At 43.7% G+C, this 13,844-nt stretch overlaps 1 protein-coding gene across 1 annotated transcript in view; it reads right to left on the minus strand.

Annotated features, from left to right (window-relative positions):
• zdhhc8 (zinc finger DHHC-type palmitoyltransferase 8) overlaps positions 1 to 13,844 on the minus strand; it is a 164,507-nt gene that overhangs the window by 1,083 nt on the left and 149,580 nt on the right. Inside the window, exons 5-10 of the mRNA XM_033043952.1 lie at positions 12,966 to 13,068; positions 12,636 to 12,727; positions 11,948 to 12,080; positions 8,748 to 8,871; positions 5,208 to 5,326; positions 2,781 to 3,817 (exon numbers count right to left, since the gene is read on the minus strand). Of these exons, the coding sequence (XP_032899843.1) occupies positions 2,781 to 3,817; positions 5,208 to 5,326; positions 8,748 to 8,871; positions 11,948 to 12,080; positions 12,636 to 12,727; positions 12,966 to 13,068 (1,608 nt within the window). The remainder of the gene's footprint in view (positions 1 to 2,780; positions 3,818 to 5,207; positions 5,327 to 8,747; positions 8,872 to 11,947; positions 12,081 to 12,635; positions 12,728 to 12,965; positions 13,069 to 13,844) is intronic.

Below are 13,844 nucleotides of genomic sequence, written 5' to 3' on the forward strand. Positions count from 1 at the left end.
AACTCAGCCGGTGAGGTGGCATTTATGGAGCGAAGGAATAGGTGACATTTTGGGTCGAGACCCGAAACATCACCTATTCCTTCGCTCCATAGATGCCGCCTCACCGGCTGAGTTTCTCCAGCATTTTTGTCCACCTTCGATTTTTCCAGCATCTGCAGTTCCTTCTTAAATATGTCATGAAATTAAATCCCTAACACAAGATACATGAAATTAAAGTGACGAGTGGAAAGCTCAAGATTGGGGATGTGCAAAGATTGGTGGGTGGGGGGGAAAGGAGAGCCAGTCTACCCCATGACAGAATGACAGAAGGGGGTGGACTTGATTGTATTTAAGCATGGTATGTTTGGTTAGTATGCAAAGCAAAGCTTTTCACTGTCCTTCGGTGTACATGTGACAATAATGCCCGTGGAGCTAAACCACATGGGGCCAGCTTCTCAATTAAAATGCTGATCAGGTTAGAATAAACTTTGCAGCGGCAAAAAAACCCATTTTTATTGAGTCATAAACCAAAGTCTTCTCTGTGGCCTCGGTCCCATTAACATACAATGACCTTAAAAATGAAGGCACAAAGAGCTGGGGGTGGCTCAATGGGTCAGTCTGAACCTTTTCCCCCCAGTGTGGAAATGTCCAATACGAGAGGGCATAGGTACAAGGTGAGAGTTGGGGAAGTTTAATGGAGATGTGTGGGGCAAGTTATGTTTTACACAGTGTGATGTGGGCCTGGAACGCATTGCCAGCCGTGGTGGACGTGGCAGATTAAGTGCAGGGAATAGAGGGAAATGGACCAACAAAGGCAGATGAGATCAGATTGACTTGGCATCTTGTTCAGCACAAACATCGTGGGCCAAAGGGCCCTTTCCTGTGCTGTACTATGTTCTATGGGTCAGGGAATATCTTTGGAAGATGTGTCGAAAGAAACGGCAAATGTTGGTTTACATCAAAGACACACACAAAATGCTGGAGTAACTCAGTGGGACAGGCAGCATTTCTGGAGAGAAGGAATGGGTGACATTTCGGGTTGAGACACTTCTTCAAACTGAGAGTGTCTGAAGAAGTATCTCGACCTGAAATGTCACCCATTCCTTCTCTCCAGAGATGCTGTCTGTCCCGCTGAGCATCTCTGGAAGACATGGATAAGCGACGTTACTGGTTGGGACCGATCTTCACATCTTGTGTGTATATTACCTAACAATTCTAGTACTCTGCATCAAGGAGTCACCAGTATCAAGATTAGAAAGGCCAATACACATGGGCATCATCAAGACCAATGCCAAGGCCAGGAAAAGCAGGGGACAGTGGGTGGAATATATTGATGTGGGCCGGGAGTTGGGACTCGGCACTGTAGAGGGGCAATCGGAAACGTTGTGGGCATCGGGTATTGAGATCACCGTCAGGAACCTCACTGATTCCCAGAGTCAGGTACATCAGCTCAAAGGGGCAGGGATCAGTCTGAGGAGGAAGGGAGGAAGGTATGGTGGGGTAGCGCCTAAAATATCCACAGGGGACCCACTCTGATGAAGTGGCATGAAGTAGTGCAATGGATAGGGAAGATGGAATAGATATGGTTGATGCAGTGTCTTTTACCCAGAGCAGGGGAATCAAGAACAAGAGGACGTTGGTTTAAGACAATAGACAATAGGTGTAGGAGTAGACCATTTGGCCCTTCGAGCCAGCACCGCCATTCAATGTGATCATGGCTGATCATCCCCAATCAGTACCCCGTTCCTGCCTTCTCCCCATATCCCTTAACCCCGCTATCTTTATGAGCCCTATCTAGCTCTCTCTTGAAAGTATCCAGAGAACCGGCTTCCACCGCCCTCTGAGGTGAGAGAGGAAAGATTTAATAGAAACCTGAGGAGCAACTTTCTCACTAAGAAGGTGGTGGATTTATGGAACGAGCTGCCGGAGGAGGTAATTGAGGCAGGTACGATAACAAGATTAAAAAGACATTTGGACAGGTACATGGATAGGAAAGGTTGAGCAGGATATAGGCCAATCAGGGCCTGGTGGAGTTAGTGTAGATGGGGCAAGTTGGGCTGATTGTCCGTGGGACAACGTGGTTCGTGGTCCCTTGAAATGCTCCAAACAAAGAGCTGCTTGGGGAGTGATGCGTACTCGCTAGATGGTTCACCAGACTGATTCCTGGGATGGCAGGACTTTCATATGAAGAAGGACTGGATAGACTCGGCTTGTACTCGAATTTAGAAGATTGAGGGGGGATCTTATAGAAACTTACAAACTTCTTAAGGGGTTGGACAGGCTAGATGCAGGAAGATTGTTCCCGATGTTGGGGAAGTCCAGAACAAGGGGTCACAGCTTAAGGATAAGGTGGAAGTCTTTTAGGACCGAGATGAGAAAAACATTTTTCACACAGAGAGTGGTGAATCTCTGGAATTCTCTGCCACAGAAAGTAGTTGAGGCCAGTTCATTGGCTATATTTAAGAGGGAGTTAGATGTGGCCCTTGTGGCTAAATGGATCAGGGGGTATGGAGAGAAGGCAGGTACAGGATACTGTTGGATGATCAGCCATGATCATATTGAATGGCGGTGCAGGCTCGAAGGGCCGAATGGCCTACTCCTGCACCTGTTTTCTATGTTTCCCTTGCACATCAGATACAGGTCAGAGCAGGAATGCAATGGTGACTCAGGTTGAGAAACGCCAGGCTGATTTACCCTTAATACAGAGGAAAATAAAAGATAGAGGCGGTGTAAAACGTGACCGACTTTGCAAGCACTTGTTCCCACAGCTTTACAAAGGATGAGAGTGGAGTTGGACCTACCGTGGAGTGATCAGAGGCTGAGGAACTCCTTCTGACATTTCCATTGCAGTGACGAAGGACAGAGGCTTGTGGCTTCCGTAGGTCGGGGATCTAATCAATGAAGAAGGTGGAATTTGATGTCCTGGAGACCTGTACGAGGTCTCGGCAGATCTGCTTTGCAAAGTGTGGTTGGACTGCATGTTATTGTTTGCCATGTCTGCGTGGAGGGAACTTGTAGAAGTCCTTGCCGCCCGTGACATTGTGCTGGAGAGGGAGGAGGCAGAGGCACGCAGCAGAGGACTCCTTGCGCTGCAGGCAGCGGCAGCCGTGAGATTATCTCGAGAGCCACACGCGCCAGTGGCCGTCCTCGAGTCCTCTGACAAAGTGTTTGTTTGCTGGAGGTTGTAGGAGCCCAGCGCGTTGTAGCCCCCCGTGTCCAGAAACACTGACTCTGGGGCGACCCGGAGCTTGCCACGCTCTTCTATCGCCTTCCGCTCCTGAATGGAAGCCATGATCTGCTTGGACAGGTTGTCGTACCGGACGGGTGACGGCTCCCGGTGCTGTGGGGACGGGCCTCGGTGTACCGGGCTGTAACCATGCACCGCCTGGCGCTGCAGATCCACCCCTCGGATCTGGCACATTTTGGCTGAGAGATACGGGGAGTGGTAGCCCACGGCCGGGGCGGCAGCGTGTGCCGGGCACTCCACCACCGGCTGGCTCGGGGGCGGATTCAACAAACTGTCGTACGACAGGCTCCCATTTCTGTTGGACAACGAATTCATGCCAAAGATATTCTTGTACTGGTTGGGGGGCGAGCAGTCGGACTTCATTGGGTGTAACTGGGGCTTGTCCAGGCCTCTCCTGTGAGCAGACTTCAGGCTGAGAGACCGCGAGCTCACAGACAGCGAGTCGAGTTGAAACGGCGAGGACTGGTACGTCTTGTGGAGCGATGGTGACCGGTAGTCGGGGAGATCTAAATTTGGCTCGGACTTGTAATCATGCGCTCTGTTACATTCCTCCACGATGGCTGCCTCTTTATGAGCCTCCTGCATGGAAATCTTGGGAGATAGGAGATTTGACCATAATCAATATTAGTCCATTTCATCATTCCATTATCACAGCCAGTGCATTTAAAAAAAAAATTCAATTGATTGATTCTATATGATCCTGTTTGAGTTAAATATAACAAGTGATTTTGCTTTTACCAACACTATAAATTTAAACTAACAGAGACCATAAGCTAGGGTGCTGTCCGATGCGGACATTGGACTTGTGCTGTGGAACTGCACTCTGTATCTTCCCCATTGCTTCACCTATTGTACTGGAGTTTTACTTGATTGTATTTATGCATGGCATATCTGATCTGTTTGGGTCTTTCGGGGACACATGACAATAATAAACCAGTGGCAGTAGCAGGTGAGTTTGTACCATTTTCCTCTTTGAAGTGGAAGAGTGCGAGCGTGGAGCAGCTGGTAGTTCTGCAGCCTCACTCACAATGCTGGTGTCCTGGGTCCTTTTATAAGAGGAACTCATTTTTGCTTTAAAATGAATATCAAAGCACTGTAGTAGGTTTAACTAAAACTGTGTAGAATATTGATGTTTATCAAACTGAGTTTTGAGTTGAAGATAGACACAAAAAGCTGGAGTGACTCAGCAGGTCAGACACCATCCTTGCAGAAAAGGAATAGGTGACGACTCGTGTCGAGAGCCTTCTGCAGAGTTAATGACATTTTCTCATAGTAAAATATCCGGACCCTAAACCTTTTTAAACACTCATCTCTGGAGAACATAGATCGGTCACACAAAGTAACTCAGCAGGTCAGGCAGCATCTGTGGAGAAAAACGATGGGTGACGTTTCGGGTCAGAACCTTCTACAGAATGTCACCCATCCTTTTTCTCCACAGATGCTGCCTGACCCGCTGAGTAACTCCAGCACTTTGTGTCTATCTTTGGCATAAAACAGCATCTGCAGTTCCTTCCTACACATAGATAAGTGATATTTGTGTCAGGACCCTTCTTTGCCCGATCCGAAACGTTGCCTATCGATGTTCTCCAGAGAGACTGCCTGACCCATTGAGTTACTCCAACACTTTGGGTCTTTTTTGTAAACCAGCATCTGTAGTTGTCTATAGAATATGATTCCAGCTGGTTCCCTTAGTAACTTAAGGTCTGAACACGACACACATGCTATAACAATTAAAAAATCAGATGTTAAAAACTATGCAATCTAATTAATTAATAATTCGTCATTCAATAACAGAAGCAATAGTTTGTGGAAGATGAATCTTACAGATGAATATGTTCTTTCAGTATTGTATTAGAGGATAGGTACTTTGCTACAGAGCTGTTTCCATCCTAACCACGTTACCTATAAGAAAATAAAAATACCACAACAAAATGCAATGCCCAAGGATTATTGTCTAGCACAGAGTCCTGCATTTCCTCACCTTCTCACTAGCAGCATGGTAAAGAACTTTGGGGTTTGCACCTGAACTGCTCAGTGCTGGTCGATACTTAAACATGGCAGGAGTAGGTGGGTTGATGGGCTTGGATGAGTAACCACTATCTGCAATAAGACAAGGACAATGTAGTACAGGCACCAGAACACACGTATGCACACAAAAGGTAACACTAAAGGGCCTGTTCCACTTACGCAATTTATTTAGGCGACCTACCAGCAACGGTCATAGTTGTAGCAGGAGGCCGAAAAATTTCAAAATGTTGAAAATCCAGCGGTGACCAGAAAAAGGTACGACTCTTTGGGCGACTACTCACGACTGTACAGGCGTCACGGACACCGGCAGGTCGCCGAAAAAGAAATCGCGTAAGTGGGACAGGCCCTAAACTACTGAAAAACAACAGAAGGGAAACATCTAGGTTCACGTTCATGCCCATCCTTGGTATAAGGTTGTCAGGAGATTTAGCACGTTGGAACCAGAGGCGCACGTTAGTCTGATGATCACATTCCGTAGCACAAAATGAATATTGAATGCAAAACTACGGTAGATTCTAGACAGTTAATGAGAGTGGGTGCATTAAGGAAACTGGTAGAGACAATAAACCATTTGAACACTGAGGTGGCATTTATGTTTTGTTTAAGAGAATTTATAAACATATCCAAGTTATTGTTATTTTTCTCAGGTGTAAAAGGCACATTAGCCAATTATAACTTTTTTTCTGTATTAATGATTGCCAGTATATCTTAATGTTTAGTACATAAGTTATTGCTCTTCACAAGATCAGCGTTCAAAAGAGATTATTGTGTAAATTGAACTGCAAGATGTTTCACTGTGAATTCAGTGTTCTGCATAAACATTAAATTACACATTTATAGTAAGATTGTCTATGAATAATTACAAACACGTCGCCAGCACCAAGACATTTACATGGACCTTTCTTTTCTGTACATTTTTATCATCACGACTGCTTTAAATCCAACACAGCTCTGAAGCTTCAAAGGATACATTTGGGGTTGTGGCAAAGTCAAAGACATCAAGAAAACTCCCCGGTTTAGATAGTTTCATGCAAAGTGATGCCAAATATGATTGTTGTTCTTAGCGAGGGAGAACAACCACAGAGGGTTAGCTGGTCAAGATCAATAATCGATAATCAGATGGGGAGGGATATTCACACGTAACTGGAGCAGGTTTAAGTTTGATCAACTTCTGTTTCCCACCACAAGGATTTGACCTTATTTCATAACTTCACATTTTGTGCAACCTGTCATTTAGTTAAAATTTTCTAAACCACGTTTCACAAACGTTGAATTAGAATCAGTTAGCATATGGTCCCAGTTAGCCCACAGTCCCACAAGCACCAACTTTCTTCCTGCTACACTCTTAATGGTCAGAATCACTCGAAACATGTTCCCGATGTTGGGGGAGTCCAGAACCAGGGGCCACAGTTTAAGAATAAGGGGTAAGCCATTCAGAACGGAGACGAGGAAACACTTTTTCTCATAGAGAGTTGTGAGTCTGTGGAATTCTCTGCCTCACAGGGCAGTGGAGGCCGGTTCTCTGGATACTTCCAAGAGAGAGCTAGATAGGGCTCTTAAAGATAGCGGAGTCAGGGGATATGAGGAGAAGGCAGGAACGGGTTACTGATTGGGGATAATCAGCCATGATCACATTGAATGGCGGTGCTGGCTTGAAGGGCTGAATGGCCTACTCCTGCACCTATTGTGTATTGTCTATTGTCTAATAGTTCACTCTACACAAGCAATAAACAACCAGCAACTTTAACCAGAAATTACCACTCATAAGAACAAATATCATCACCAGCCCTGCTCAGACAGCTAGAAATGTAGTGGAAAAACAAGTATATTTTGGTCAACCAACCTCAAATTTTCTCTTCGGTGAAACTAAAAGAACTCTATTGGGATCAAAATCGGTCATGTATACTTTTTCTTTTACACATGGGACAATTCCATTCAACAATTTCTTGCCTTGCACTCAACATCTCATCTATTCACACACTAAGTAAAGAATCATCCTGTGATATATTTTGAACATAACCAGAAAAGCACTTATGGGACCCACAGAGGTAAATGAAGGCTGTATTTATTAAACTGCACAGATTATTTAACTACATGGCACATTATGAATTATCTAGAACCACTGGGTGAATACCTCATCTGACAGTATGAGGCAAAGAAAAATTAATTAGACCACAGAAATGTGGAGTGCAATGATATTGTGAACCTTAAAGTAGCCTTTTCACAAGCAAAGGAAAATACTTTACATTATTGTCAATCAATTATGAACAAGCAACGTCTGTTTACCAATGTTCATCTTGAGTTGCCACAATACAGTGAAAAAGATTATGCTTCGGTGATGGAAGAAAATTGGGTGAAGTTCCCAACAGAGTAAAAACAAACTACAAATGCTAAAGTATAAAAATACTGGAAACATTCGGAAGTTTAGTTTAGTTTAGATACAGCGTGGAAACAGGCCCTTCAGCCAACCGAGTCCACGCCGACCAGCGATCCCCACACATTAACACTACCCTACACACACCAGGGACAATTTTTTGCATTCATTCCAAGGTGGCATAAATTGACCCCGACTGACTGAATGAAGAGAGAGAGAGAGAGAGAGAAACTGAGTTCATATTTCTCGGGTCCTGGACTTTGATTATTTTTGGCTTGAGAGGCCAAAACCAGTGAGATGCTACAGATATTAGTGCTGGGACCCAGTGTTCACAGGCTCTGCTGATGATTTGAATGGGGGTCGCCGGGGAAGGCGGGGGGGGAGAAATAATGTGCATTATATCTAAGTTTGCCGATACAAAATTCACTGGAGAACTTGAAGTGATTTGCACATAGATAGTTAAGAAATTACGTAAGGAATAAGGTGGAATATAACATGCAAAAAATGTAAATGCCCACTTTGGCAGAAAGAATAGAAATGCAGAGTGTATTTTAACTGATCAGAGATTGGAAGGTAAAGATATTTATGGGATTCACGTATCTTTGTAGACAAATCACTGTAAGTTAAGTTACCATGTGGCGTGCAAACACCCCAGGTCAGGATTGAACCCCCTCCGCTTGTGCTGTGAAGCAGCAGCTCGACCAGCCGTGCCACAGTGCTGCCCCCAGTGGTGCTGAAGCAAAAGATCAGCAATGCTTTGAATGAGTGTGCTCCTGCAACTTTCATTCACTGAGACTGTGCTTCTCGTTCTTCAGAAGCTACCTGACTTTCCTAATATTTCCAATATTTTCTGCTTTAATGACAATAAAAAAATAAGTGGGAAGGGCAAAAAAAAAAAGTAAAGAGATGCGATTATGTGAAAGCAAAATACATGAATTAACATGAAAGCCTCATTACATTATCCACTTGTATTGCATCATGACCAAATGATGATAGTTATTAACTATGAATAGCTTTTTTTTCATGGGCATATCAGTGTGCATCAAGAAAACAACACTGTCAAGTGAGATATTTGCTTTAAACAGACAGATATTGCTATTTCCCAGCTGAATGCATTACCTTCGTTGGTTGAAGTACTCAGTTGGTTTTTAAGGTTTGCATATTTGCTTGGACCTAGTTTAGGTGGCAGTGGTGGCTCGACGTCTGTGGATTGAACATCCAAAGCCTCCAAACTTCCTTTGGACTAAAAAAATAGTTGAGAGAAAAATAAAATCAAAGTTTTATTTTGGAACAACACAGCAATTTTATTTACTCAGATATTTTTGGGCAGAAATGTATCTTTTTATTCAGATATTCATGCTCTTTATTGGAAGTGTAATTTTAAGCTATACTCTTTAGCTTTAAATATCCAGCATGGTGTGGGCCCTTTGACCCACCTGGTCTATGCCAGCCATCAATCATCCGTTTACACTAGTTCTATGGTATCCCACTTTCTCATCCACTCCCTACTCACTATGCACATTTTTTTTACACTGATGCCAATTTATCTGCACACCCGCACGTCTTTGGGATGTAGGAGGAAATGGAAACCAGAGCACCCAGAGGAAACCCACGCAGTCATTGAGAGAATGTGCAAATTTCACCCAGACAGCTCCCGTGATCAGGATCGAACAGAGGAATGGACTGAACTGAAAGACGCAGCATGGAAGCAGGCCCTTTGCCCCACACCAACCATCGATCACCCGTTCAAATTAGTTCTATGTTATCCCACTTTCTCAGAAGACCAATTGACCTACCGACCTACATGTCTTTGGGATGTGGGAGGAGACTGGACCACCCAGAGGAAATCCAAACGTTCAGAGGGAGAACGTACAAACTTCACACAAACAGCACCTGAGGTCAGGATTGAACCCAGGTCTCTGGAGCTGTTAGGCAGCAGCTTTACTAGCCGTGCCACTGTGCCACCCCTTAGAACGATAGATAGGGCAGATTTTATGGGGATATGGGCCAAACGCAGGAAGGTGGGACTAGATTGGAAGGGACATGTTGGTCAAGTTGGGCCGTAGGGCCTATTTCCACATTGTAAGACTCTATGACCCTGTAACAATATGGGTTGCTTACTAATCAAAATTTGTTTGGACTGCTCACAGTGTTTTACTTAATTCCGTTGCTTGATTGTATTTACTAGGTTAGAAGGCCCAATCCAAGTAACAAGTAATGAAAAAAAGGCAATTTCATAATGGGAAATTTATTTGTACCGCCTAAATATTTTAATTGGTTGAGTTTGTTTGACATATAATTCAATTTTCCCAGCTCTATCTCCAGTATCTAAATATGATGTATACTTTAACCAATAAAAATGCTTTTGACATACAATGTATTAATAGGTACATAAAAGGAAATTGGAGAGCTACTACAAATATTTTTCTCTTCAGCAGCAGTTGAGATAACACAAAACTGGGATAATATCACAAGTGGTGAAATTGATACATTTGCTAAATTCTGAACTCCTATTGCTGAAGTACTAAAATTCAGTGGAACTGAATAATTTTTTATAACCGTAAGAATCAAATTTCACAAGCACCAAGAAAGAGTCTCTAAAACAATAACGAGCAGCGAATGTGACTGATGCTGTCGGGAACATTTAGAACTGCAAAATGCAAATTGCATTGCATCAATGTTTTATAGTGGTTGCAGTTGATACAGCATGGAAACATGCCCTTCAGCCCACCACATCCATGCCGGCCATTGATCACATATTATCCCCATACTCATCCCCTCTCCACATATTTGGAGCAATTTACAGAGGATAGTTAACCTACAAACCCTACATGGTCAGTTCAAAGTGAAACAATATTAAGGTTTAAAAAGATCAACATTTAAGTAAATGAGGATTGGATACTAGAAACATAGAAAATAGGTGCAGGAGTAGGCCATTCGGCCCTTCGAGCCTGCACCGCCATTCAATATGATCATGGCTGATCATCCAACTCAGTATCCTGTACCTGCCTTCTCTCCATACCCCCTGATCCCTTTAGCCACAAGGGCCACATCCAACTCCCTCTTAAATATAGCCAATGAACTGGCCTCAACTACCATTCCTGGTGGCGGCGCGACTCGTTGCAGCGGCTCCTACAGCCTGTCTGTCTTTTTTTTATTTTTGTCTAGTTAAATGTAGTGTTTGTGTTTTTTTAAGCTTGGTTTTAAATGTGTATATGTGGGGGGCGGGGGGGGAGGGGGAAACCGTTTTAAATCTCTTCCCTGTTCGGGAGACCCGACCTTTTCCCTGTCGGGTCTCCGTTGTCGTTGGGGCCGAGCACCGTGGAGCGGCCTCCAACCTGAACGACCCGGGGCTCGGGAGACTGCGCTGCGGACTACTCACCATCGTGGGGCTGGCCGGCCTCGGAACGTGGGGAGCGGCGGTGACTCGCTGCTGCGACTCGACTCCTGGGGCTCGGAGGCTCCAGCAACGCAGCCGCAGGTCCGGTGGACTGGGACACCGGGAGCTCGCGGGTCCGGGGGGCGAGAGAGACCGCTTCCCGGAGCTCCCGCAACGCGACTTCTCCAGCCCGTGTCGCGGGGTTGGAACGACCCGGACCGGGACCGTACATCATCTGGCGCGGCTTCATGGCCGTGGGACTCACCATCGCACGCTGGGGCTCCGACCTTGTACTTTCAGACCGGGAGCGGGGCCGTAAATCGCTCCGCGCGGCCTAAAATGGCCGTGGGACTTATCATCACCCGCCTGGAGCTTGGACATCGGGAGAGAAATTGAGAGCAGGGGAGAGAAAAGACTTTGCCTTCCATCACAGTGGGTTCACTGTGATGGATGTTTGTGTGAACTTAATTGTGTGTATGTCTGTAGGACATTGTTTTTGTTTGTATGGCTGTGGAAACAAAATTTCGTTTGAGTCTCACTGGGGCTCAAATGACAATAAATGTGTATTGTATTGGGCAGAGAATTCCAGAGATTCACCACTCTCTGTGTGAAAAATGTTTTCCTCATCTCGGTCATAAAAGATTTCCCCCTTATCCTTAAACTGTGACCCCTAGTTCTGGACTTCCCCAACATCGGGAACAATCTTCCTGCATCTAGCCTGTCCAACCGCTTAAGAATTTTGTAAGTTTCTATAAGATCCCCCCTCAATCTTCTAAATTCTAGCGAGTACAAGCCGAGTCTATCCAGTCTTTCTTCATATGAAAGTCCTGACATCCCAGGAATCAGTCTGGTGAACCTTCTCTGTACTCCCTCTATGGCAAGAGATACTGTATGACAATATCAATTTAAGGTTTTTGAAAACACAATTTCCATCTCTTACCTTGGTCCTATTCAGATTCCCCTGAATTCCATTATCATTAATCTTGAGTGCAATTTGTTTTTCAGACAACTGAAGTCTAACAAAAGGAGATTTCACCATGACAAGATCTTTCTTTTTGTAGTCAACTATGTACCTAGGGATTAAAACCAAAGGAATAGAGTCGAGTGTTTAATTGTCATATGCACTGGAAACAGAACAATGAAATTCTTAGATAGACAGAAAAAGCTGGAGTAACCTATCAGGTCAGCCAGCATCCCAGGGAAATGGGAGAATCTTACTTGCTGCAGCTTCGCAGGCACATTGCCACTTATGTTAAACTTGCAAGTGGTAACACAGACAAACATTTACATTCTACACAGATGATTTATAATTACAATAGACCAATTTCACTGTGGTTAAACCACACTGTTGGATAACCATGACAAACTGTACATCCATCATAAGTTAAAAAAACTGATGAAATCATCCTACAAAGTTCAATGAATATTATAAGCATAAACGGAGAAGATGGATAGGCGACGTTTCTGGTCCGACCCTCTCCTGACCTGAAACATCACCTGTCCATGGTCTCCTGAGATGCTGTTTGACCTGCTGAGTTACTCCAGCACTGTGCCATTTATAGACGTTAGATGTGTCAATTAAAAAAATGAGTAATATTAGCAACAGGAAATACAATAGAAACACTTACTTGGGAGCTAAAGGAATGCAGAGTACATATTCCACATTACCACAACATCCACGGGTGAATGGGTTCACACCGCCTCGAAATTTACCCGTTACCTGTGCGATGAACAATACAGTTTTCTTTAATATACAAATTCAACACTCTATGGCCGGCAAGGCCATGGCAAAATTAAATATATTCATGGTTACTTTATTCAGATTTTATAAATTGTCCTTAACTCTACAAGTGAGCAAAATGTAAATAAATGTGATCAAGATAGTGACATTACTTTAGAAGCTTTAATGTTTCAGAATACCTATACTCTATGATATCCAGTGTGTCTGATCCACCTACCTGTTCGTTTGTTGTTCTCCCCCTAGCAACTAAAACCATGTGGAATCCTGTAAGACCCACAACGGGAATGAAGAAAAGACCTGCCACGCACATGACAGCCATGCTTTTTATTTTAGTTAAGGAAAAAACATTTTACATTCAATAAGAACAAGCTGACTTTGTTCTTGTACAACTAGAGTCAGCAACCAACATAAAAAATAGACAAAAAGACACAGTGCTGGAGTAACTCAGTGCGTCAGGCAGCATCTCTGGAGAACATGAATAGGTGACGTTTCAGGTCAGGACCCTTCTCCAGTCAGAAGGAGGGTCCCGACCCAAATCGTCACCTATCCATATGCTCTAGAGATGCTGTCTAACCCACTGAGTAACTCCGGCACTTTGTGACTTTTTTTAATTACATAAACCAGCATCTGCAGTTCCTTGTTTTTAAATTTAAAATTGTCAATTCTTCTCAATAACTTGAATTCCAAATAAATGTTTCTGAATAAAAACAACTGATTGACAAATGTATTAGCACCAGTTTGATGGTTCACATTCAATAGCATTAACTTTTGGAAAAAATATTTCAAAAAATGGAGGCTTGAAATACATGCTTTGCTGAGAATTGGTATTATTTAAAAATGGAAGGATTTCTCCCTTTGTCTATTAGTTGTGAAATTGTCACATGCATTAAGTAATTAAGATCCTTGAGCATTTCAGATAATATTTTTATCATTTCTACTATTTTCTGAGGGAATTGAATCTTAATGGTTTGTGATGGCCCCATGATCTCCACAGACACTTCGACTCAATTGGTCATTCCGAACATATTAGCTTACTCATCATTTTATTTTCCCAGAAATTTAGTTTAGTTTAGTTTCGAGAAACAGCGTGGAAACA

Source organism: Amblyraja radiata, chromosome 25, assembly GCF_010909765.2.
Source record: "Amblyraja radiata isolate CabotCenter1 chromosome 25, sAmbRad1.1.pri, whole genome shotgun sequence".
Taxonomy (NCBI): domain Eukaryota; kingdom Metazoa; phylum Chordata; class Chondrichthyes; order Rajiformes; family Rajidae; genus Amblyraja; species Amblyraja radiata.